Source organism: Fusarium graminearum, chromosome 3, assembly GCF_000240135.3.
Source record: "Fusarium graminearum PH-1 chromosome 3, whole genome shotgun sequence".
In the NCBI taxonomy this organism is placed as follows: domain Eukaryota; kingdom Fungi; phylum Ascomycota; class Sordariomycetes; order Hypocreales; family Nectriaceae; genus Fusarium; species Fusarium graminearum.
This window is the reverse complement of record NC_026476.1, coordinates 6,985,636-7,009,879: the sequence shown is the minus strand read 5'-3', so window position 1 is coordinate 7,009,879 and position 24,244 is coordinate 6,985,636. Positions and strand designations below refer to the sequence as shown.

The following is a 24,244-nucleotide window of genomic DNA, read 5'->3' as shown; positions in this document are numbered from 1 at the left end:
GGCAGGAATAGAGGCTGAGATCAAAATTGAATGAGAAATTCTAAAAGACGGCGACGAAAAAGATTCTCTATCGCCAGAAGATACAAGAATGATAAATACACAATGCGAATTTTGCTAGTCCAGTGAGGACAATCGCTTATTCATCGACGGCAGGATCGAACCCAGGAACACCATCACCAGCAGCCTTTCTCAAGTTATCAGTGAACTTGTTATCATTGTCCCAGAATTTGGGCCCAACACCACCGTTCCAGGCGTCAAAGAGGTAGTCCCGGAGAGATCGACCATTGACAACAGGCCAGTTATCCCAGCCAACAAGGTTACCGATGAACCATTGGCCAGTGTAGTTCTCGACCTGATCATCGGCCTCGTTGGCCATTCGCCAGCAGTGAGTCTCACCACCGTCCTTATGGTAGACAACCTTGGCGCGCTGACCATCGAGACGGGGCTCGTTGGTGGCGTGCTCGTAGTCGCCGTGGCACGAGGGAGCGACGCGCTTGACGTCTTCGCCCTGAACAAATACTACGATGTTCTCCCAGTCGTGAGTGTGTCCGTTGCCGATGCCACCACCAATAGTGCCCCAGCTAGTAAGTATGTTAGACACCATTGAACTAGTAGTGGAGTGAAGGGACACTTACACAATCTGGTCTTTCTCAAAGTAGTACTCGTACATGATGGCACACCAGCCATTGTTGCAGCGGCGCCGGCTGTAAACGTTGTTGTTCTCCAGTCGGTTAGGGTCACGGCAATCAGCAGCAAGACCCTTGAAGTATACATCCTTCTGGCTCAGGCCACGGTTGGTGTTACCGTCCTTGTCGATGGCTGAAGTATAGTAACAGCCATCCGTATCAAAGTCGGTTAGAGGCTGGAACTTGTGCTCGATCTCGTGGGCGCCATCATCTAGACGACCCATGAGAACGCGCTTGGCATGTTGAAGCGGAGACGCTTCGACGTTGAGCACGCCGGCGAGGACAGTTACAATAGTGACGGCGTGCATATTTGAGATGGCAAGAAGGGATTTTTTGAAGAGGGGGACTTGTGTATCAAAGAGCAAAGTTTAATGGGTGAAGTCAGGTAGTTGAAGAGGATACTGATGAGGAGATGAGAAAGAGTTTGCCGGATGGGGTTTGAAGCCTCTTAAATATCTTCCAAAAGACTATTGCTCGATAAAACCGTCTTTGATTGCATCTCACGACAACCTCAAGCAACCAAGGAATTAGTGATCAACGCCACAATGAGAAGGACCGCAGAAGGATGCACTTTACCAGCAGGATTTCTCGACAAGCCAATGAGTTCTCCGGGAACATCCTTAGGATTTTGGACTCTGCATAATTCATTTCATGCGTAACTTCAGCTTGTTGCAGCGAAATGCTTAGACCTGATCCTAAGGCGCAGCTGCGGGATGGAAAGAGACCAATGAGGTGAATTGCGTACAGGAGCTTAATTTAGATAAGCTTCAATTTTAGGTCGAAGGATTTCATCTACGCCACGATAGATCTGAACTCTGGCCAATCAGAGCGAGGTATTGGGCTGATCAGTGCTACGTCAGTTGACGGAGCTTTTTAGTTGAAACATAGGAAGGATTCGATGTAACGCAGTGGAACCAAGAAACAATACTTACTATATTGCAAGTGTTGGGGGTCATCAAGTGCAAGGCAGATTACGACTACTAAGTGTTGATGGATAACGGCCCAAAGTCGGTGGTATCGAGATGCTATTCTGCCTGACCATAATTGCTATTTCAACTTGAAGGATTGAAATGACGTGACTGTCATCTTTGCAATCTAGTTTGGTCTTGTCTTTTTACAAAACCTAGGTAGACTGAAACGAGTTGCGTGACTCCGATCAAGAGTTATCCCATGACCAGAACATAGAAGTAGGTCTGTACTGCAGCTAGTTGCTGTTATCCAATGGAATGGAAAATATTCATCGGCAGATACATAACAAATTTACTATCTGTGAACAACTTTTGACCTGCCTACGCTAGTACCCAAAGCCATCCAGACTTGGAAGCTGATCCTTCGTTTCATGTATAACCTCTATTATCATCGTTGTCAGCTCTCAGGGGATAATAAGTTGATTAGTATTATGGGTCACTAGGTCGCCAGTGTGGGGCGGGATTCCCTTGCAATCCAAGTTCCATACAAAGCTTGTGGTTGGTCAAGATACGGACAGGCCTACAATGTCTTAAATTACCTGGAGCGCGGTACTTTCTTGAACATTCTGCTACCCTACAGAAGAAGCACACTCAAGACTTGGAGCCGGAAGACCTCAAGCTGTTATTAACCCTAGCTCTACTTTCGTATAGTCTACCTTAGTTCAAGAGATAAGCAAGTTGGCCAGCTGACTTGGGTAAATCTAAGTAAATATCAGCAAGTACAGGCGGTAGACTAACCGATGTCGCAGTTGTCCGCATCAGAAGACCACATGAAAATCCCAGATCAGGCGATTAAAACTAAGAGAACAACTAGTATCAGTTCATTAGTTTGCTCTGTTGCTCACGGAGTCAAAACGGCATTTCTTCCACCACCAACGCAGTGATAACATCAGCCTTGTTTCCCCTCACCTGCACTCATTCACCCAGCGGATAAAACAAAACCCCAAACCACTGATTGGGTGGCTAAATGCAAAACACAATAAATCCACTAGACAAATGATAGATCAGCTCACAAGGTCCGAAATTCTGAACGCTTTAAGTATCAGCCACATTCAGCTGGCCACTGACTAACTAAGCTTATCGTCCTTGAAAAAACATCTCGTAAGAGAGGTCAAAGCACAATTCAAACTGTAGTGACCAATCGCCAATCACCAACCATGTCGCCTTCTAACCCCATTATCCCTGGATTTTCGCCCGATCCATCCATCGTCAAGGTTGGCGAGTGGTATTTCCTTGTCAATTCCACATTCCATATGTTTCCAGGCATTCCGGTTTATGCCTCCAAGGATCTTTTATCTTGGAAGCAGATTGGTAAGATAATCAACCATCAATGAATACTACTCTGGGTAGTGGTTAATCAAGTACAGGCAATGTTATCTCAAGACCAGACCAAATTAGTTTGGCTAAATCACCCACAGAGGTGAATCCTCTCCCTGGCATCGGCGAGGTAATGCTCGCCACCGGCGGACTATTTGCACCTACGATTCGATATCGTGATGGAACCTTTTACGTTGTTTGCACCAATGTCGTGCGCACTCTGGGAAAAGCAGATGTTTTAGAAAACTTCATCTCTTCAACCAAGGACATCTGGTCGGGCCAATGGAGTGATCTTGTCAGATTCGAATTTGATGGCATTGATCCTAGCATTCTATTCGACGATGATGGCAAGACCTACATTCAGGGATCCAAATCCCCAGGTCCCATGACCAAGATCGCCCAGATTGAAGTTGACCTCGAAACAGGCCATGCGTTGTCAGAAGAGAAGATTCTATGGGAAGGCACAGGCGGCGTCTACCCCGAAGGACCACACATCTACAAACGCAACGGATGGTACTGCCTGATGATTTCTGAAGGCGGAACACACGAAGACCACATGATCACCATGGCCCGATCTCAGAACGTATGGGGACCTTACGAACCGTGCCCTGACAATCCAATCTTGGTTCCTGCTAGCAGCGATATGTACATACGCCATACCGGACACTGCGATGCCTTTGAGGATGAAAATGGTCAGTGGTGGGGAGTATGTCTTGGTGTTCGACGGGATAAAGAAGAACGATACAATATGGGCCGAGAGTCTCACCTTACTACTGCAAAGTGGACGGACGATGACTGGCTTCGTCTAGACCCGGTCCAAGGGCAAGTTGACACTTCCAGACTCGCAAAGACCGATGCAGCCCAGAACCTCACAGCTGTGGAAGGCGTCGATTACCTCTACATCCGTGACGTGGACCTGGATAATTACAAGATCAATGAGTCCAATATCCGTCTAACTGCTTCTGCCATTGATCTCTCTCATACTCACCAATCACCAACCTTTGTTGGTAAGCGCCAACGAGTGCTCCAAGGTCAAAGCACAGCCACGTTAAATATCGACCCATCGAGCAAGATCGAAGCCGGTATCGCATCATACAAGGATGAACACCGCTACGTCCGAATCTCTTATTCCCCTTCAGACCGGGCAATAAAATACGAAGCTATCAACAATGCTAAGCAGATCAAAAAGACTTCCACCCACTCTATTGGTCAAGATACAAACAGCTTGCGCTTCCGCATCGAGTATACAGAGAAGGAATATCGGTTGTCTTATGCACCTGACGACAAAGATTGGCACTCCATCGCGACGCTAGATTTGACGGACATGACAGGTCCCGACTTTGTAGGCCCTGTCATCGGCGTCTTTGCCCTGGGCGATGGAGGGAAGGTGGAAATAACCGATTTCAATGTGGAGTAAATGGATAAATTGTGCCAGGATGTAAAGCAAAAGTATGTACTCTGTACATGGCCTGATATCAGACGAGCATGCTCAATAGATATGATGCTGGATTAATGGTCTAAGTAACGTTCTGACCTCTTGTCTCCTTTTCGCAATTCTTGTGTCCTCCCACGAATCAACGTCTGTGTCTTTTGCCTAAGATGAGATGCCAAGCAATAAATCTGGCATAGCAGTCAATATTACGAGCCACATGACTGATTTCCCAAGCTGTTGGTTCTCTGAACCAAGATTACAGGCTAGTAATTTATCCGCTCAATGGCTAATTTCCCACGCAGCCACCTACGCTACTGAAGCACACAAACGCGTCTCTCATTACCCGGCTGTTGGTCCTTGAGCTTAATTTAACAATCTCGATTAACCGGAAATCCCAGACCCTGTTCATTGGCCAGACGTAAAACCCCACGGGGAGAGTTTTCGCACATCGTAGCTCGGATAAAGCAAGTCTTGCGGGGAAACGGGCGTTTTGGGAAGTCTGGGAGTGACCTCGGCAATTAGAGTGACAAAATACTGAGTCGATCTTGCAATGAGCTGTCAGAGATTCTGTCGGGGTTCTTTTCTGTCATGCGTTTGACAGACCTGAGATGTGCATGATCAACAGGCTTGTTAGTGTGATGCGACAAGGCAGGCTAAATGAAACAGTATTATCACTATTTATGTTGTTCCCGCGATATAAAATGATCTCTACGCCGATGGTTTTTATGTTAATTTTCTACCAGACACTCAACCCCTGGTGCTTCAGTCTGGGTGACTCTGCCACTCTAATAATCACTTCATCCCGTTCGCGTTCCCGTCTCTCAACATGGGTCTTTTTCGACCTCCTAAACGGACCCAAACGGTCTTGCCTGACAAGCCCACCAAGGGTCACTTCTTCTTCGCGGGCAAGGAATTCCAGCGTCTTCAATGGTGGAAGAGACGTAACATGCGCACTCTGTATTTTTATATTGTTATTCTGATTCTAACAAACACCGCAAATGGATTCGATGGTATGTCTTACTGTGTCACTCAGCAAATATCCAGACTTTTACTAAGAATTCAGGTTCCATGATGAACGGTCTTCAGACCTTATCCTACTGGCAAGAATATTTCAACCACCCTCGTGGTTCCGTCCTTGGCCTCTTCAATGCTTCCATGAGTCTTGGCTCCCTTATCGGTCTTTTCTGTGTTCCTTATATGATTGATCGTCTCGGCCGAAAGATGGGTGTCATTATTGGTTGCCTCGTCATGCTTCTCGCCGTTGGTTTACAGTCTGGTGCTCGCAACTTTGGCATGTTTGTCGCAGCTCGTCTTCTGCTCGGATTCGGCGACTGTATTGTCCTTGGCTCAGCCCCTCTTCTCATCGCCGAGATTGCACACCCTCAGGACCGTGCTATCCTTGTCACCCTCAGTGGCGCTTCTTACCACTCAGGTGCTTTCATCTCCAGTTGGGTCACCTACGGTACTCTCCAGATCAAGAGCGACTGGTCATGGAGACTACCCAGCCTTCTCCAGTCAATTTGCAGTGTCGTCATTCTTGTTGGAATTTTCTGGATGCCAGAAAGCCCACGTTGGTTGCTCAGCAAGGATCGCCATGATGAGGCACTCAAAGTGCTTACTCACTACCATGGTGAGGGTGATGTGGATGATGAATTTGTTCAGCTTGAGTTCAGTGAGATCAAGGCAGCCATTGCTCTAGACAAGGAGATTGGACAGACTGGGTGGGCAGACTTTCTGAAGACAAAGGGCAACCGGAAGAGAATCGGCCTTATCACAGCTCTTGGATTCTTCAGTCAGTGGAGTGGCAATGGTCTGATCTCCTACTACCTCAAGGGTATCATGGATGCTGTGGGCATTACCAAGGCTGAGACTCAGCTTGGTATCAACGCCGGTATGAAGACTCAGGGTCTGATCATCAACACCACCTTTGCCTTCTTCATTGATTACTTCGGTCGTCGACCTATTTATCTGACCTCGACCATTGGAACATGCGTCATCTTCAACTTCTGGACCATTGTCTCTGCTCGATATGAGATTGACCCCAACAAGGCACTGGGATACGCTTTCGTCGCTCTGACCTTTATCTATGGTTTGTTCTACGATGTCAAGTAAGTGACCCCTACTGGTTGCATCAAATTAGTTGTTCATTCTAACATATAAAAAGGTCCGGTCTGATGGCCAACTACACCACCGAAATCCTGCCATACGGTCTTCGTGCCAAGGGATTCACTTGGCTCAACTTCTGTGTCACTGCCGCATTGTTCTTCAACCAATACATCAACGGCATCGCGCTTGACGCCATGGGTTGGAAATACTACTGTGTATATTGCGTGTTTCTTGGATTTGAAGTATACATCATTTACTTCTTCCTTATCGAGACTCGGTACACACCCATGGAAGAAATCGCCCAGTACTTCGATGGTGACGATGCTGTGGATGTTGGAGAGGTCGCTCGGGCAGATATGAAGGACAGAGGAATGCTTGTGGAGGAGGAGAAGGGTCCTCATGCTACCACCATTGAGAGATTGGAAAGTCAGAAGTAGACGGTTCCGCTTTGAAGAATCTTTATGGGGCATTGGGCTGATTGGAGGAATGTTTGGTAGTAATGAGAATACGTATGTCTAGTTGGAATGACTATCCTGTATTGTTTCAAGTAGACTCAACATCATCTGTGCGCTCATGTTATTGACCAGAGCTGAAACGAGTCAACAACCAATTAATCAACCTGTTACACGGATCAAATTCAGCTGACACGGCACTTGATAGTTCGTCGCATTATGTTTTCTTCATTTCCTGCGCCCTGCATCTAGCTTCAGGCGTTGCGGCGACCGTTATAGACTATAGTATACCTTGCTCCATTGCCAGTATAGCACAAGGTATCAAAATGTATGTACAAGAATTTATGGCTCAAAGTCCGTCGAACATATGACAGCCCCGAAGTTCTCCCTTACTCAATAGGTATCCAGCCTAGAAGTTGGCAGTGGCCTTGGTGACTACACCACTCTTGAGAGCGACGTTCTTGACAATAACATGCTTGTTGTTGACGCTAGTAACACGGACCCAAGCAGAGTCGCTGGGCAGAGTACCATCGAGCATCCACATGTTGGGGTCCTTGAGGTAGCAAGACTTCCAGGTCTTTCCACTGTCGCTGCTAACTTGGACAGCCTTGACACGGTGGGTCATGTTCTCGATGGTAGCGGCGAACCAGTACTTGGACGCTCCACCGTGCATGTGGACTTGGAGAGGAGCAGAGCGGAGAGGGCATTCAATCCACTTCCACTTTATGCCGTCAACACCGCCTCCCTTCATGTTGTTGGTAAGCTTGTTCCATGTCGCAGGGGTCATGTCAAGATGGTTCTTGTCGCCTCCAGTCCTGTTGGTGACCTAAGCCCAGAGGTTAGCTTTTATTCCAAGTTATGTTGGAATCACTAGTGACTTACCATAACCTTGATAGTCTTACTCTTGTAAGTGACCTGAATGCAACCACCACAGTTGGCGCCCTTGTTCCAGATCTCGTCAGAAACACAAGTACTGCCATCGATACCAGGAGGCAAGTCGTATCCAACGAAGCTGCAAGCACCATCTTGCCAGCAGTTTTCCTCAGTACAGCCGTCGCCGTAACGGGTTCCTAGGCCGGTGAAGACTGGTGATACGGCCGCGGCGTTGGTCACCGTCGAGGTTGCGGCCAGGAGGGTGACCAGGTACATAGGCAGGCTGGCAAACATTTTGAAGAGCTTGTAGTGAAACGAGTGAAGTATAAATTGAAGAAGCGAATGAATAGATTGTAGTGAAAAGAATGTGATGTGAATCGTGAAGAGTTGTTGATATCGATGAGAAGCTGTCCTTATATAGTGCCAAGTAATCTCGTTTCAGATCATCCCGTTATCCTCTCATCTCCAAGGCAGACTATCAGCTAGAACTAACCCCTGCCCTCCCGTAATTTGACAGCCATCTGTGGTCTGTTCTAGACTTCTGACTTCCATGGCCGCGTGTTTTCAGTACCTTGCAACTGTAATCTCCCCACGATGGACTAAACGGCTACCCTTGAATACCCAATCATTGTTTCCTTGGTGCCGGTTTCCGCGCCAAAGTTCACGCTAATCGTTTCAGATTTCCCAAAGTGGCGGAGACGCTAATTTGAACAGTCGACAAACCCTGGTTACTCTTGGGCATTCGGGAAGTGCATAGGAAGAATCAAGGATGGAAAGCCGTTGAAAGATCCACAATTGATCAGGATTAGTTGTGTGCGAGGGTGGGACTGATTCATGCCACCTAACCCTGCTTGGTGTCAAATTAGAAGAAGACCTTGAGAGAATACGAAATAACACAAACCACGGTTGAACACAAAATTGATGAATGATAGATCATTGGGTTTGCACTTTTATGATCAAAGCTGTGTTGGAGCGCAAATGCAAAATACCGCTAAACTATTGAACAGGAAATCGAGGAATACGGCTGGGACAAGTATCAAAACTGCACTTTGAAACTTTGTGAGATTTTATTCACTACCAAAACTCATAAATAACAAAAACGATTACTTATTCTAGACTTCACTCCAGGATATATCATCCTGAATTTCAAGAATGCAATAGTTATTATACCAAGCCAGACATAACTCGCGGGTGCTATAAATACCATTCCACCTACAATTATACATAGAAAAACCATCCTCAACTAAAAATAGAAGAACCAATCTCAATCTAATGCTTTTCACTTTCATTCGGTTGATGCGACAATGACCAGTGACTCAACCATGGGTTCTTTCGGTGGACGACAACGGCGACTTACTGCCACCGGGATACTGAGGGAGTTCAGAAACGTCATGCATGCCCGGATGCTCAGTAGGAAGCTCTGTCGGCGGTACTTGAGATACGGAGAATGCCTGATGAGGAGTGGCGTGCTGTGGGCTTACAGGCTCAGAACCCATCGTCCAACTTCCGGGCCATGTTTGTGGGCTGACTGCGCTGGGTGGTCCGGTCACACTTCCCCCGTATGACCCGTGATGGACCTGTGTCATGGCAGAATGGCGTCTGGCCTCGCGACGGCGGATAACTCTCTTGCCGATATAGAACCACACAAGTAGCACAAGTGCAAGTCCTGCTGCACCACCGACGGCGATGCCCACGATGGCACCGACCGAAAGCTTGGACTTCGGATGGGGACTCGGAGATGCTGTTGCCTTTGGTGATCCAGTCGCTGAGGGGATAGCTCGTGTTGGGGTACGCTCTGCGATTTCTGGCCTACGGCCAAACAAGTCCTGAAGAGGTTTATTTCCAGTGTCAAATCCACCTTTCGGAGACACAACTTTCGCACCGCCATCCTTATTTCCGCCAGTGACGTTATAGACGTCAGCTGGTACGACGTTTTTAGTAATGTCGGGATCGTACAGAGCCCAGTACGTTTCGTTATCGCCCTCATTGTGAAGAGTACCTGTCCAAAAGTTGTGCATCGCCCAGGCATTAACTGCAAGATCGCAAGCGTCTGTGTCGGTATAGGTTCCACCGATTACGAAAAGCTGTGACATATGCTTAACCATATTGCAGGAGGCACTGTAGTGGCCATACACCGGAGGAAGCGTAGCGTTTCCTTTATGGTCTGGATAAGCCTTGACCCATGTGAATGACGGTAAGGTCAGGATATAAATATCGTTGAATGATGTAGCATTGACAACTGGTGGTTGGACGCTTAGACCTCCCCAGAGATAGCTTTGGTTGACTTAGTAAACTTCTCTACATGTCAAAGTATAATAAACATGAAGGAAACTCACATATTGAACGTTGATTTGTCAGGCGCCCAAGCAACATCGATGCAGAACTGGCGTCTGTTTTGCGGTATAATTCCGGTTGTTTTCTGAGTTGCCCAAGAGTTTCCCACGGTATCAAAGACGAAAACCTCGTCAAAAGACTGAGGGGCTTCTGTGCCATTATCATAAGGGTCCACAATGCCTCCAAGATAGACAAGCATGCCAAGAGAATCTCCAGCAGGAATCCAGACCATACCACCTTCAGCTCTTGGTTGTTTGTCTGGACTGGCAGCTTGTTGGAAGTCGCCCGAGTCGTAAGAGTATGTGTAGAAGTTGGAGGTCATGGTTCGCCCATTGCTCCAGCCGCTCATCGAGGCATTGCTCACCCACCCACCAAGATAATAGCCCATGCCTGTCTCAGAAACGCCAACCCCGGCACCATACGAGGCAACTTTCGGTGGAGGTGCTATCTTGGGACTTCCAAAGTCATCCCATTTGTCGTAGATGATGTCATAGCTGAGTAAACTATAGGGCTCTTGTGCGAACCCCTCGTTCCATTCGCCCCCGTAGACATAGAAACGTTTGTTGACCTCGTCTCCCCACAGGACTCCCCCATGGACGGTCGGGATACTTCATTATCATCATTAGTATACTTGGAAGGGAGAAGTAAAGAAATGTCAGAAACAATGTACCTGTCGTTCTTGCTCAGAGTAATGTTGAGATCTGGCCAAAGCTCGCCAGACCTTTCAACAAGGTGATTGAGGTCGTGGTACCCCAACCAAGTATCTTGGCAAATCAATCAGCAATAACTCTATTTATGCGTTTATTTTTAAGGCATACTGGAATAGTTCTTATGTGTTTGTTGGAAATCATCGAAGTTGACCCAACCTCCATCGATGTACAATTTGTCGTCGATTACTGTGGTCTGATGTGCGAACCGGCGGCAAAAACTGTCCCTGGGATTCTTTGCTGTAGCAAAATCAAGCACGAAGATTAAAAAGATTAACGCCACCATCCGCCGCAGCTTGGGACGACGCTGTTCCAGCGGCAGAATTATAACAGGTGAATTATGTTCCATTTGGTTGAACATCGCATAAATGGCGAAACAGGAACTGGTAGATCTAAAGATTCATGCCTCTATCTTTCACCTTTAAATGCCGGGGGGGTTCTGGGGCTTTGTAACCAACTCTTTCGGCTTCTCGCGCCGGAGGACGGCAGTGAGTGCTAATCATGGTGCCACCCACATTCAGGTCAATAATCTAGAGCCCTGCTGGGCGCAAGCCTCACCATGTCTACCTGATTCTAGATCAGCTGATCGCTGGAAGTATTCAATGTATGTACCTAACAAGGCTGAGACACTGAAGTCATTGAAACTTTGCCACTAATGCCACTGGCATAAGTCAAAGTTTTCATAACCTGGACAAAGTCAAGGCCTTTCTCACAAGAGAACCCGGTTCAATTTCTTTGAGTAAAATAATAACTAAACATCATTTACCATGCGTCGATAAGTGCCATTGATATCCCGGGTTAAACACGATGCCAATGGTTATTCAGATGGCATCCCGGGTATTCGGCCCATCTAGATTATCAGCCCTGAATACTATAAGCTTTCGCCCTCCGTTTCGCAACGGAATTTCCTGCCAACCTAAAGCCACTCGATGTGAGTAGCCGCAATCAATACGACAGAATTACGCTATGGCTTGGAGGAAATCGATAAGCACTATGCACTTGTATCAGCACAACCAATAAGCGCAGAACACGAACAGCACTGAAGTCGAGGCTGATTTCGAAGGTTTCTGTGCGATTCGATAGTCAATTCAGCCGCTCAGCCGCTCAGCCGCTGCCCCAACAAGACATGAGATGGCATAGTTGAGTTAGCCTGGACACACTCTCAAAGCATCCAGTTCATGATGATTTGCTGAATGGCGAGGAAGCATCTGCTAGAATTTCAGTGGCGCACCCGCTGCGTTAAAACAAGGCGCTTTTCGGAGCAAAAATATTCATCCTACTCACCACCACGAGAATGCCACATGATCAATAGGCGGCAGATTCTGTCTTAGGTGGTGGTGCTCAAGATTTACTCCTTCTTCCTTGTCTCGTTAGTGCCCCAGTTGCCATGGTAGCGTGGAGACGTGGGATGACTCGGATTCTAACCCCGACATCAAGATATCGTCGAGTCACGCTTGATGCTTGCTGTCAGGATATTTGCCGTAAATCATTCTGTGAAGTGAAAAATGTAGAATCGGTGCTCTTACCACTGTAGTGAATAAGCCGCCATTGATCTACCCATACATAGACCAGGGGAACCATGTGCTTTGCGACGACCTAGTTTAGTCTGACAGGACTACCCGTGGGCACTGGCCGCTTGGCGGTACGCCTCTCTCTTGGCCTTCCTGGATACTTTTCACGTTTTTGGCTACATATATCTTGCTTATTGTGGTTAATATCGAGCCCCAGCTAGTATTTCGGTTGAGTTTTTCCTGTTCTTAAAGTACTGCGCCTTCTTATATCTAATACTGTTTCTTCTCTTTTCGCTTTCTTCCCATGGAACTCGAAATTCGCGTTTGCCAAGCGAAGAGTGGCCTTCCGGAGAAGCACAACATGGATCGGCAGTAGGTGGTCTGCAATTAGTCGTCATAGAAAATGGTTCATAGAAACCAAGGTGCTCCGATGAATATTTATCGTTGAGAGCATGCATTTCATGCAAATCAACCAATGCTAAGTGTATAATGTAGGAGGTAGTGAATGATTTTGAACTCCAATTACTTACTGGCTGATGGCCTTCTTATCCCTAGGCCCCGCAATGTCATATCTTATCTAACCTGATTACCGAGGGTAGATGGGTTGAAACAAGGATTCACTAGCGAGCGAATTGTAACCCTCATCCTTGATAGGCTAGTTGAATGTTACTCCCTAAGGCTGCAGTATCTGCAAGGGAAACTAGGACGCACTGTTGGTCTATGATACGAAGAATCTGGTCTTGTCCCTTTCAGGTAATGAGCATAGCCTGAATTGTGCCAAGTCTGTTCTCTAGAGACTCAATGTTATCTAGAGAGTCATTGAGAAGACAATGCACTTCGGTACTAACTTCAAGAGACAGAGCCCGAAGGCCGTAGACTTGCAGATCCAACAAAAGTGACACAGAATGTCCCTGTGTAAATACATAGTAGAATAGCTTGGAAAGAATTAATCATTCGCATATTTTTTTTTATCAAGCTATCGACTAACGATTAGAATCAACAATACGCAGAATCACATGCCCGTGATAATTCCATCAAGTTGAAGTTCTAGTCTTGGGGGGGCCGGACTTTGGCTTCCTCTTGCAGACAAATTCCATGCGAAAGGACTCCTTTCTGTATGGAGCTCCAACGTGACATCGTGCAATCTCGTACTGCGTGTCAATGGCCAATTACAGGGACTCTCATAATATACTACGCCGCAGATCTGCAGATGAACACTCGTTTTTCTCCACTCCCATCCTGTTCAGTGGTTACAGTCGGAGACATTGCCAATATAAGAAACACATACAAAGAGGAGACTCCTCATTTTCTCAAAGTTCATATCTCTTCCAACACACCTTTTTCAAACTTGTGGTAAAAGCAAAATGAGCAATACAAGTGGCGGCTCAGCTGGGCTGCTGCGTGATATCCTCCAGATTGTCAATCACGAACCTAAGATCGCCATTGGTGCTGTCGTCTTTTGTTTCGTTGTCATCTTCATTGTGAACTCTTTCAGAGCATGGTATCGCCTTTCTCATGTACCGGGGCCATTTCTGGGAAGCTTCTCTAGGTTCTGGATGCTCAGAGGGTCGATAAGGACACATCTACCTGAGGAAATGCAAGCTGCTGTTGATAAATACGGTATGGACGACGATTCAATGATTCTCACCCTCGATATATTTGCTAAGTAACTCTACGTAGGGTCCCTGGTTCGCGTTGGACCCAACGAGTTGATCACAGACGACGTCAAGCTGATCAAGAAGATTCATTCTGGTCGTTCAGCTTATACTAGAGGACCATGTATGAGAAGTCATGAGCTATAGCCGTGAAGCAATATACTGACTTGTTCAGGGTTTGAATCCGTGCGTTTTGAGCCCGGCAAAGATAATCTATTCTCGATGCGAGATGAAGAAGGTCACAAGAAGTTGCGTAACAAGATGGCAGCTGGCGTACGCCTATCCTTTCGAAGCTCGTAACTTTACTATCAAGCTGACTCGTGCCCACAGTACTCTGGAAAAGAAAACCCTTCCTTGGAAGGTTCCGTCGACTCAATCATTGCTAGTTTTATTGCGCTCCTCGAAACGAAGTATCTTTCCACAGATGATGTGTACCGTCCAGTGGACTTTGCTCAGAAATCCCAATTCTTTACTCTCGACGTTATCAGCGATCTTGCCTTTGGACAGCCATTCGGATACTTGACAAAGGACGAAGACGTTTTTGACTTTCTCAAGATCACGAGAGCTTTTTTTCCATTCACCGTCACCATGGCCAATGTGCCCTGGATGATATCTCTGCTTCACTCTCGTCTGTTCAGTGGTCTTCTACCAAAAGATACTGATAAGATTGGGTTCGGTGCTTTTATCGGGTAGGAATCTTCGCCATAGAACCATGAGACAAGGCTGACTTTGTAAAGTGTTGCTAAGGAAAAGGTTGCAGAACGATATGCTCCAGGTGCTGCTCCGCATGCTGACATGCTGGGGTCCTTTATCAAAAATGGACTCAGCCAGGAACAGACGTCTCGCGAATCACTGCTGAATGTCGTTGCTGGAAGCGAAACGACTGCCACCACCATCCGCATGATAATGCTATGTATTTTGACCAACCCACTTGCGTACAGACGTCTTCAGCAAGAAATCGATGATGCTGCCCAGGCTGGAAAAATCTCGTCGCCCATCACCGATGCGGAAGCTCGTAGGCTACCTTTTCTTCAAGCCACAATCCAAGAAGGTTTAAGGATCAAAGTCCCTGCGGCAGGTCCTCTATACAAAGAGGTCCCGGGTGAAGGCGACACCATCAACGGTATGTTTATACCAGGAGGTACTCAGATCGGAATATCTCCCTTCAGCGTATACCTTTCTAAGAAGGTTTTTGGTCCGGATGCAAGTGTCTTTCGACCTGAGCGATGGTTGAATGCCGAGCCTGAACGACTCGAAGTAATGGCTGAGAGTGTCGGGCTTGTCTTTTCCAGTGGCAAGTGGCAGTGTCTTGGAAAACCCGTTGCAATAATGGAATTAAACAAGATTTTTGTCGAGGTAAGTTTCACTTGACTCAGTCAATAAGTCATGTTAGAGCTGACATGAGTCATAGCTGTTGCGACGATTCGACTTTAGCATCGTCAAACCCGAAAAGCCGCTTGATATTTTCAATGCTGTAAGTAACTGTTCTCTAGTGGCTGTATGTAAACTCACGCGGTGACCATTAGGGTGTTTGGATCATTGAAAACTTCAACGTACGCGTCACGCGACGCAAGACTTAGGCGTACCCATGCACAGACAGTCTAGGTCTAATTTAGATATATCATGACCACTATTATTCACAGCCTTTGAATGCTGTTTAATTACAGTTATGATCAGTGGACAAGAAGCAATAGCTTTAAATTTCAGTCTGGAGGCGAAGTCGTAACTGCATTGGCGTTGTTTTACGGGAGGCTCAACAGTACGCGATAAGATATCACTCGCTGAAAAATTCCACTCAGTCCTTTGTGTGCAAATCCAACTCAGAGGTACCCACTCCGATTTCAGGTACAGCTTTAAGCACTGTGTTTCACAGCTCTACTTTTATTTGCATTCTGATACTTCCATTGAGAACCCGCGCTATTCTAAACAATTCAGTGTACCTGCATTGTCGATTTATTTGTTAGTTACATGTGTCATATCTACTAGCCATAGCACTGCAGCGTAAATTGAAAACATTTGTGGCTTTGCTATGTCCGTAGGTCATCAGTAGCGCGTTCTATAAAGCCAATCTCGGCAAAGGCGCTGCTTGGATTCTTACGTTTCTTTTATTGTCGTCAACATTGCAAGTGATTGATCGCTCAATATTCATTGCTGTATCTCTTGATATGCGTGTCGTTTCTTTATCTTACTCCATAACTCTTGCAGACGACTGCAAACAGTGGAAACTGCAGGTAATAGAACATCTAAAATATGACGATTTATTCGTATAGTGACATAGTAGAACCTATGACTGGTAAGGCATAACTATCAATATTGGCTATTTGTCCCCTCTTCCAACCCTATGATACATCGATCCCGGTTCTCGATATAACAATAATGATGTTCTCTACTGTAACCTTTCTGCATGTTCTGGGACAACCCTTGCTTCGCTTGCTAACAGCTGAGCCGTCTTAACCGGGTCGGCCGCTTCTTGCACCAATCAGGAGAATGACTCTAAGCATAGCCACACGATCGACAGTCCGTTCATACAGCATATCAGCATGACCTTGTAGGTCTATTTGTACCTCATTTGCTCTAAGCAAGGTTGTTCCAGTCCTCGTGCAGCGAGGTACTGAAAGAGATTCTGATTCAGATGCTGACATTTCAGCCATGGCTGAGATAATGCATTGATAAAGACAGTGAATTTTGGCAAAGACCCGTAACGCAGCGAGATATTTGTCTGAAAGCTTCCTGGATTGCTGTATTTATAGTGTATAATTAGTGAAATTGAAATCCTCTACACGAGCATAAGACAATTTCCGCTGTCAGCATTAAATGACATTGTTGTAGTAAGAGGAAGTAGATATAATATTTAAATATATAACTAAATGACATAATGCAAAAAGGCTCCTGAGAACTCTTCCAAGTATTAGACTTATGCTTCTAATATTACGAGGGTCTTAGTAGCAGCCTTACAAGGCGCAACAGTTTAGGAATATTTGATATTACAGAGAGTAAGAGTAGAGTTGATATTGTTACACTGACCCTTGTCTCGGGAATATACGGGGACCTCAATAAAAATTTGACGCGTCTGGCAGATCGTGCTTGCTGGGAGCTAAAGATAGCGACGAAACACTAACACATAGAGGATCAAGCTAGTAGCATCACAGCCTCATTCTTTCAATAGGTAGTGAAACGTTGTTCGTGTAACAGTTCTCAAAGATTCGTTGTATTCTAACTGTAGTAGTGAGCACTATAGGGTAGTCTATATCAGCTTTGGCAGCTGTGACGAGAGATTCCTGTGCCAACTGACAATCCATCTTAATTAGCTGGTTATTTATAATGCCAATTTTGCTTGGCTCTAAGAGATTTAGAAACCGCAATGGTCGTTGGAGTCTTAAATACTTTATGTTTTTCTCCAAGCGCTTAGGTTCTGTATTTTATAATTCCGCTCTGAAGATAGACCCTGGAAGAATCGTCCTTGAGACCATTGAGTGAAAAAGATTCCAACATGGTCAAGCGAACTAGTGTAGTTTGATATAACAAATCAAGGTATTTATTTAAGCTTTTTTAAATGTTTATCAAATGCTTTGAAGCTCAGGGGGTGCGCAATAGCTTTTGTGATATCACTGCCACGTTTTACACGAACCTCGACGTGTAACAAGGCGTGACTGCTTAACAATGTAGCTTGGACAAAGCAGGGGCTTTGAACATGTATTGATATGAAGCAGGCTCCGCTCCCTCGTATCTGCAGGGAGTCGTCTGTCTGCTAAGCCTCGAAATGGTCGCCGAGATGTTGATCCTGATCAGTGAGAACCCACGCGGCGGCCGACGCTAGATACCACTCGACTGGTCAGCTCAGAACCAACTCAATTCCCGCAGCGAGAGACTCTTTCTATTACAACATAAGAGTTGAATACAAGCAATGTCGTTGATTGGAAAAGTACTGGGCATTGAAAGGACTCTATGTCAGCAATCATGCTTCTTGGACGCAACAGACTACTTTCTGCGTACGCTGTATTGGCCATGATCTGGCTGTCTTTATTCCAGCTTTGCAGACTTTATACCTACTATGATCCGTCCTCCTTCTTCTACGACTCCCGAAAAGCATACGAGACGCGATACACAGACCTGAGAGAAAGGGATGCCGACCACCTCCTCAACACTCTCCACCACGCTTCCATCGACAAGCTATCGAACGTTAACTCGATCAAAAACGATGTTGATATACGGGGCCAAGACAAAAGAATATGCATTGGTATTCCAAGCGTTAGGCGCGAGAAGCAACATTTCCTGCCGAGAACCATGGCATCCCTGGTAGAGGGCCTGGATGCTGGACAGAGAAGCGCGCTCCGCATCACCGTCCTGCTAGCTGATGATGATCCGATGAGCCATCCAGCATTTGGACAGGAGTGGCTTCATGTACTGGCCGATGAAGTTCTTTTATACGGAAATGATTCATCTTCAGTAGTGCCCAATGTCTATCGCTACGTGCAACCTTTTGCGTCTGAGGAAGACAAGACACTACTGCGAAACGACCGAGTACATCGTGACTACGCGACCCTGATGGCAAACTGTCGTGCAACAGAAGCACAGTACTTCGTTTTAATGGAAGACGATGTCATCGCCGGTCGTCACTGGCTGAATCGGTTACTGGATGGCTTGGAGTATCTTGAACGGACTGATAAAGCCGGAAACTGGCTTTACCTTCGACTTTTCTACTCAGAAACCTATCTTGGCTGGAATTCAGAACAATGGCCTGAGTACCTTGTTCGTTCGTTGTGCTTCTACACCATGGTACTGTCCCTATACCTTGTTGTCGTAGCTGTGGATACGCGTCGACGATCTCACACCTTTCATTATAAGGCATATGGTTACAACGTACTGCACCTGACTTTCTGGTCGGCTTCGTTTATAGCCCTCTACTTCATGGCCGGGAGACTCACCGTCGATTCATACAATGAGGGCATTCAGGAGATGCCCAACTACGGCTGCTGCGCACAGGGCCTTGTGATACCACAACAACATCTCCTCACCTTGGAAAACGCCCTGCATGCAGCAGCAGATGATATTGCAGGCGATTCTCTGATCGAGAAGTTCGCCGGTGACCAAGCATTGAAGAAGTATGCTATAGTGCCGAGTCTCTTACAGCATGTCGGTATTAAAGGATCCTCAGATGCACAAGGGAGTAAGAAGGCCACATGGAATTTCAACTTCGAGAGGATTACTTCGCGATAGGACTGCGTTTGTTTCGTCACGGGAATAACCGCAATCAAGACAGCAATTGCCCGATATCGGGTCACTTGTATTACTCATATCCAACTTGTCCTGATTTAGCTATCCGTCCCTTGTTATATAAAAACTGTAAATATTTCCTGCATTCAAAAATTATGATCATCAGATTTTCCAGTCACCTTTTTATTTGCACACAGATCAACCTTCGGGATCAAACACAATGACAACCCACACACTCCAATCCAAACTCCGTGCTCTCAAAGTCCTGGAGGGAGCGTCACATGCCAAGACGGACTTTAAATTATTCCCGAACACCCCGCATCAGGCATTCGAAACATGGCTGGACGAAGCCATAGAATGCGGAGTCTCGGAGCCGCATGCTGTCACGCTCTCAACGATTGATCAAGATGGTCGACCTGATGCACGCATCCTTATCCTCAAGAATGTTGATGACCGTGGATGGCACTTTGCAACCAAAGCAGATAGCCCCAAAGGCCGACAAATTTCTATGAACAACAACGTGGCCCTCACGTTTTACTGGCCTGGAATGGGCCGCCAAATTCGTTTGCGTGGGAAAGCTGTATCGTTGTCCAGAAGTGAATGCGACGCCGACTTTTCCGCTCGATCTACCATGGCTCAGGTAACTGCCATTGTCTCAAAGCAAAGTGAGCCACTGCTTGATCCTTTCGAGTTGGAGACGAGTTTGAAAGATGGACTACTCAGACAGCAAAACAAGACCGAAGAATTAAGTTCTGAAGGATGGGTGGTATATGCAGTCTCGCCCGATACGATAGAGTTCTGGCAAGCTTCTAGTGACCGTTTGCACCAACGCTTGAAGTATTCGTGGGACGCAGTCGAGTCTGGGTGGTGCAAAAAAGCTTTGTGGCCGTAAAAGACTGTAACATCAACAGATATGCGGGTTTGTGAAGATTGACAGATATATGAAATGCTCCGAGTCAGATCCAAGAGTTTAGGTTTAAAAGGTTCAGCTGCCTTTGCGCCCCATGTACTTTCTACCTGTCTGGACTTCTTCCTGGATAGTGCCAATATAAACTGCCTTGACCTGCATCTAAACTTTATATAGTAAGGTAGCCTCGGTAATACTAACAAGATGACCAGAACACAATTCAAGAATAGATCCTTGAATCGCGTTACTTTCTCTACAGCTGTTGTCCTCTCCATTGGTAACCCGTTCGCTCTCGACGTAGCCTTCTTCTTGCCCACAGTCATTGCAGCTCTGAGGCATCTAATCCCGCAACATCACCATGCCGCCCTTCCAACCTTCCAACTCTTCCATATCGATCTTGACAGTTTGCCTAAACCCGAATTTGCAGTAAAAGCTTTCAAGGCCAGCTAGACTGACAAGCCAGGCGACCGAGCCTTGCTTATCTACACTTTGCAAGTCGTGCTCCAGCAGCATTTGCCCAAGTCCCTGGCCTTGAAGAACAGGATCGATAGCAAGCAACGCCAGATATTGACCTTCTTGTCTCTCTGGAGTATCAAGAACCTGTGACTCAACAGTAGAGAGAGTACGCTCGAATGTTGCCATATTCTTAATCTCATATCCATATACTGGAAAAAGGAAATTCTTTACCGCATTGGCAGCTTTAACACATGGGCATATCCAAAACGCTAGGTGTTCTATTAGTAATTTCACCTTGAGACAGTAGTGACATACAGAGTGTAGTTATTTTTTCGAGAAAAGAGTACGACACCGTTGGTCGCTTCCACCAGGAGAAACCAACTGGGTGATTATGCGCGTCAACAACCACTTTAAGCGAATAGCCCAGTGTCCAGTAACGGTATAGATTTCTGCGGTAAGCCCACGTATAGAAGGATTCTGGTTTTTGTTTTCGTGAAGGGAAGAAAAAGTCGATCAATGGCTCATTGCCGAACGACGAGGCGTATAATCGAGTGACAGCAGGCACATCAGAGTATGTCGCCGGTCGGATGCGGTATTTATCACAGGAAAAGGATGCTTGTGACATGACGGGTAAGATTCAGTATGTGGTATCAACTCAAAAAAAGTATGAGGAAGCTATTACTGAGAAGGCTTCGGAGATGAAGCGACAAGAGTAAACATGAAGATACACTAATTGTGACTTTGAAGTATGAAATCTCTGTACCCCTGATAGCTTGTGAAAAAAATGCTATGCTACAGAATGTTAGAGGGACCCATACTCTGTACCCCACATAGTCAAGTTAATCCAAGACGCTACAGGGTATGATACAATCCATAGGACTCTATTGATAGATCTTATGATTTCCTGGTGTTCTGTCAATATTAGGTTTTAATATGGATCGTAAGCAAATACTTGGATGTGAAATTCTACGCCAAGTCAACTCTGAATCTAATTTTGTGTAAACTATAGAAGAACGGGTTGAAGTTTATTATTAATCATCGTAACTAATTCACTTAGCTATCAAAGTTGCGGTATGGACATTGAACAGACTCATTTTTATCCTGCAGGCATAGCTGTCGAATCTCGCTAGTACCAGTCGTACCGTAGTCGGTCAGGTCTGGGCTAATACCTATTGTATCGTACTTCTGCAACAGGCCTCGAACTTTGCTTTGTGCAGACTTTCGCTTCTCGGGAGTTTGCAGCAGGTTATCTAGAACCCATTTCGGCTGCAGGGCTATTAATGGCACGCTCATGTGCCTACTCCAGCGTTCTTGATGGGCCGGTGTCAACATGACTGGGAAAATCGGCTGTCCACTGAAGCAGAAAGTCCATTTTGCATCCTCTGTGTCTTGTGGGATGTCCTTTGGCCAAGCTTTTGGATCGCAAATACGAAGGCCTCTAAGCATGTCCCAGAAGGTGTGATTATATTCTTCGATAGTACGCTCTTTCTCAGAGGGAGCGCCAATGATAACGAGCGACGTATTTGGGCCTAGAGACGTGGAGATACGGAGGTACTCGGCTAGAGCTGTCGCTACCTTGCGTACATTACGGGGTTCGGATGGATTGTCTGACTCGAGGAACACAAACCGATGATCGCCTGATCGAAACCCCATGGTTGCATAAACACAGGGAAAGGTTTTCATGGCTCTACCCTTGGCTAAAAGTGTGCTTCTGAAATCATGGTACGCGAGGCCCTGCCAGGAATTATCGTCGAATTGACTTTCAACATCATCTCTGATGCCAGGTCAGCACCGCAAACCCGACTGACCAGGTTGTAAACAAACCTTGTAAATATCCCTCCATGTAAAGCTGGTAGGGGTATAGACTGTAAGGCGGACTCATTCGGTTTTGTTGGTATTGTCTCGTATCTGAAGCTATGCGCGACTATTCTCAACTTTCTGGCGAGCTGGTTGACAGTTCTTCGAAATTGTATTATATTAGAAAGCACCGAAAAGGCAACGAGGCAGAGGAGGGCATTGATTGCGAGCTGCATGATGCTGGTGGATGGAGAATGATGAGATACGGAACGCAAAGATAATTTTTACAGCTTACAGGTAGCTTGAGTTGAACTTATATCCGGTACCGTAATGTAACGAACTTAAAAACAACTTTAGTACTTCCTAGCAGCTGGAGCATAAGCTGAACGTGTCATTGACATTCATCGGCGGAGCTTATGGGATTGAGATTTGATGCTAGGCTAAGAAACGAAACGGTTGACAGATAGTTGTGCTGTGATATTTCTCAAGCGCTGTACCACATTGCTTACCATCCAATGCTTATCCGTCGACCCTAATCAAAACGATACATGCAGAAAGCGATGATGCACTCATCCCTCCCGGAATTTATGCTCCGATGTGGATCACTTGATTACGGTTCGCCGTGCATATGGATGCCTCCGACTACCCTAGATTTGTATGTTGAGCTATATTTTGTGGCTGGACTTGCTAGTCTAGTCTTCCCGCAACACAGATCGATCTTTCAACGTTCGATCCTAGTATGAGATGTCCTTTGGTATGTGGGTCTCCGAGACAAACCCTGGGGAAAGTTGGATGAGGTCATGACCCTGTATCCTCGCATCATCCATCGACATTGAGATGTTGTTGCCATTTCTGACGAACATCAATCCAAATACTGTCTCAGTACGTAAATGTATCCCATCTTAAAACTTTCATGTACCCAGACCGGTTCTGATGTACGTATATCTGATTCAATCGGCACATAAACATCAGGCGCAACTCACCGTACCTAATCGACAGAAATGGAGGAGACTAGACAACTGGCTGGAGGAATTATCGAACTTGCTCCTCGCACAGGAGTGTCATTCCTCATCAATAAAGGGCAACGTTTGATAGTAACGGATCCAAAGGGTGGTCAAGTCTCCGACCTTGTGGCATTTAATCGGCACGACAAAGACGAAGTCATTTCCAATGGGCGCACCTTTGACTATGCAGACACGATATATCTGACAACGGGCCATCCATTGTATTCCAACCGCAGCAATGTTATGCTCAGAATTGTCGGCGACACTTGTGGACGCCATGACTTCCTGCTTACTCCTTGTTCCAAAGATACCTTTCGCATCATATATGGGCACAAGGAGCCACACCACGGATGTTTCGGCAATCTCTCGCTGACGCTAGGGAAACACGATATCGCACCAGATCGTATCCCTTGCGCCTTCAACTGTTTTATGAATGTGCCTGTGGATGGCAGGACAGGAAAATTCACAGTAGACCCACCTGTCAGCAAGGCTGGCGATCATGTCGACTTTATCGCAGAGATGGACCTTATTGTTGCGATCACTGCCTGTTCCGCCGGCAAATCAAACGGCGGCAGCTTCAAACCTATTCAGTATCAGATAGTTTGAAGCGGAAATGAAAGTGACTAGTCACTAGCAGTAACTTGCTATGATTATCGGATGGGAGTTTACCCATGCAACCCGTTAAACTCCAGTATAAACAATAGTGATGATGGCATAGGTAGTTGACGCTGCGTCATTGATCTACTCAAATACTATATAAGATTTTGACATCGCTAGGGTAATCTATTTAACGCCACGGAAGCTTGACTCCCACACCTTGGAATG

The 24,244-nt window shown here is 46.2% G+C and overlaps 11 protein-coding genes across 11 annotated transcripts; 6 read left to right on the top strand and 5 right to left on the bottom strand.

The window, feature by feature from the left end:
• Window positions 1–136: 136 nt before the first annotated feature.
• On the bottom strand, window positions 137–994 carry FGSG_11493 (uncharacterized protein; the record flags this gene model as incomplete). Its single annotated transcript, XM_011327417.1, has 2 exons — window positions 137–581; window positions 636–994. The coding sequence occupies 2 exons, from the start codon at window positions 992–994 to the stop codon at window positions 137–139; spliced, it is 804 nt and encodes a 267-aa protein (XP_011325719.1).
• Window positions 995–2,803: 1,809 nt separating this feature from the next.
• FGSG_11494 (uncharacterized protein) lies at window positions 2,804–4,494 on the top strand. The gene is made up of 2 exons (XM_011327416.1): window positions 2,804–2,965; window positions 3,022–4,494. The coding sequence occupies exons 1-2, from the start codon at window positions 2,812–2,814 to the stop codon at window positions 4,386–4,388; spliced, it is 1,521 nt and encodes a 506-aa protein (XP_011325718.1). The 5' UTR covers window positions 2,804–2,811; the 3' UTR covers window positions 4,389–4,494.
• A 735-nt stretch (window positions 4,495–5,229) lies between these two features.
• On the top strand, window positions 5,230–6,946 carry FGSG_11495 (uncharacterized protein; the record flags this gene model as incomplete). The annotated part of the gene is made up of 3 exons (XM_011327415.1): window positions 5,230–5,413; window positions 5,467–6,511; window positions 6,568–6,946. 3 exons carry the CDS (start codon window positions 5,230–5,232, stop codon window positions 6,944–6,946), a joined length of 1,608 nt encoding a protein of 535 aa, XP_011325717.1.
• A 414-nt stretch (window positions 6,947–7,360) lies between these two features.
• FGSG_11496 (uncharacterized protein) lies at window positions 7,361–8,206 on the bottom strand. Its single transcript, XM_011327414.1, has 2 exons — window positions 7,844–8,206; window positions 7,361–7,787 (listed from the first exon to the last, which is right to left on the bottom strand). The coding sequence occupies exons 1-2, from the start codon at window positions 8,126–8,128 to the stop codon at window positions 7,371–7,373; spliced, it is 702 nt and encodes a 233-aa protein (XP_011325716.1). The 5' UTR covers window positions 8,129–8,206; the 3' UTR covers window positions 7,361–7,370.
• A 740-nt stretch (window positions 8,207–8,946) lies between these two features.
• Window positions 8,947–11,224, bottom strand: FGSG_11497 (uncharacterized protein; the record flags this gene model as incomplete). Its single annotated transcript, XM_011327413.1, has 6 exons — window positions 8,947–8,973; window positions 9,039–9,046; window positions 9,192–10,108; window positions 10,171–10,776; window positions 10,839–10,932; window positions 10,987–11,224. The coding sequence occupies 6 exons, from the start codon at window positions 11,222–11,224 to the stop codon at window positions 8,947–8,949; spliced, it is 1,890 nt and encodes a 629-aa protein (XP_011325715.1).
• Window positions 11,225–13,750: 2,526 nt separating this feature from the next.
• On the top strand, window positions 13,751–15,621 carry FGSG_11498 (uncharacterized protein; the record flags this gene model as incomplete). The annotated part of the gene is made up of 7 exons (XM_011327412.1): window positions 13,751–14,006; window positions 14,067–14,165; window positions 14,217–14,314; window positions 14,372–14,712; window positions 14,779–15,397; window positions 15,453–15,515; window positions 15,568–15,621. The coding sequence occupies 7 exons, from the start codon at window positions 13,751–13,753 to the stop codon at window positions 15,619–15,621; spliced, it is 1,530 nt and encodes a 509-aa protein (XP_011325714.1).
• A 2,377-nt stretch (window positions 15,622–17,998) lies between these two features.
• Window positions 17,999–19,258, top strand: FGSG_11499 (uncharacterized protein; the record flags this gene model as incomplete). The annotated part of the gene is made up of 1 exon (XM_011327411.1): window positions 17,999–19,258. The coding sequence occupies one exon, from the start codon at window positions 17,999–18,001 to the stop codon at window positions 19,256–19,258; it is 1,260 nt and encodes a 419-aa protein (XP_011325713.1).
• A 217-nt stretch (window positions 19,259–19,475) lies between these two features.
• On the top strand, window positions 19,476–20,147 carry FGSG_11500 (uncharacterized protein; the record flags this gene model as incomplete). Its single annotated transcript, XM_011327410.1, has 1 exon — window positions 19,476–20,147. The coding sequence occupies one exon, from the start codon at window positions 19,476–19,478 to the stop codon at window positions 20,145–20,147; it is 672 nt and encodes a 223-aa protein (XP_011325712.1).
• A 354-nt stretch (window positions 20,148–20,501) lies between these two features.
• On the bottom strand, window positions 20,502–21,243 carry FGSG_11501 (uncharacterized protein; the record flags this gene model as incomplete). The annotated part of the gene is made up of 2 exons (XM_011327409.1): window positions 20,502–20,827; window positions 20,934–21,243. 2 exons carry the CDS (start codon window positions 21,241–21,243, stop codon window positions 20,502–20,504), a joined length of 636 nt encoding a protein of 211 aa, XP_011325711.1.
• Window positions 21,244–21,671: 428 nt separating this feature from the next.
• FGSG_11502 (uncharacterized protein) lies at window positions 21,672–22,651 on the bottom strand (the record flags this gene model as incomplete). Its single annotated transcript, XM_011327408.1, has 2 exons — window positions 21,672–22,392; window positions 22,443–22,651. The coding sequence occupies 2 exons, from the start codon at window positions 22,649–22,651 to the stop codon at window positions 21,672–21,674; spliced, it is 930 nt and encodes a 309-aa protein (XP_011325710.1).
• A 765-nt stretch (window positions 22,652–23,416) lies between these two features.
• FGSG_11503 (uncharacterized protein) lies at window positions 23,417–24,025 on the top strand (the record flags this gene model as incomplete). Its single annotated transcript, XM_011327407.1, has 1 exon — window positions 23,417–24,025. One exon carries the CDS (start codon window positions 23,417–23,419, stop codon window positions 24,023–24,025), a length of 609 nt encoding a protein of 202 aa, XP_011325709.1.
• Window positions 24,026–24,244: the final 219 nt, after the last annotated feature.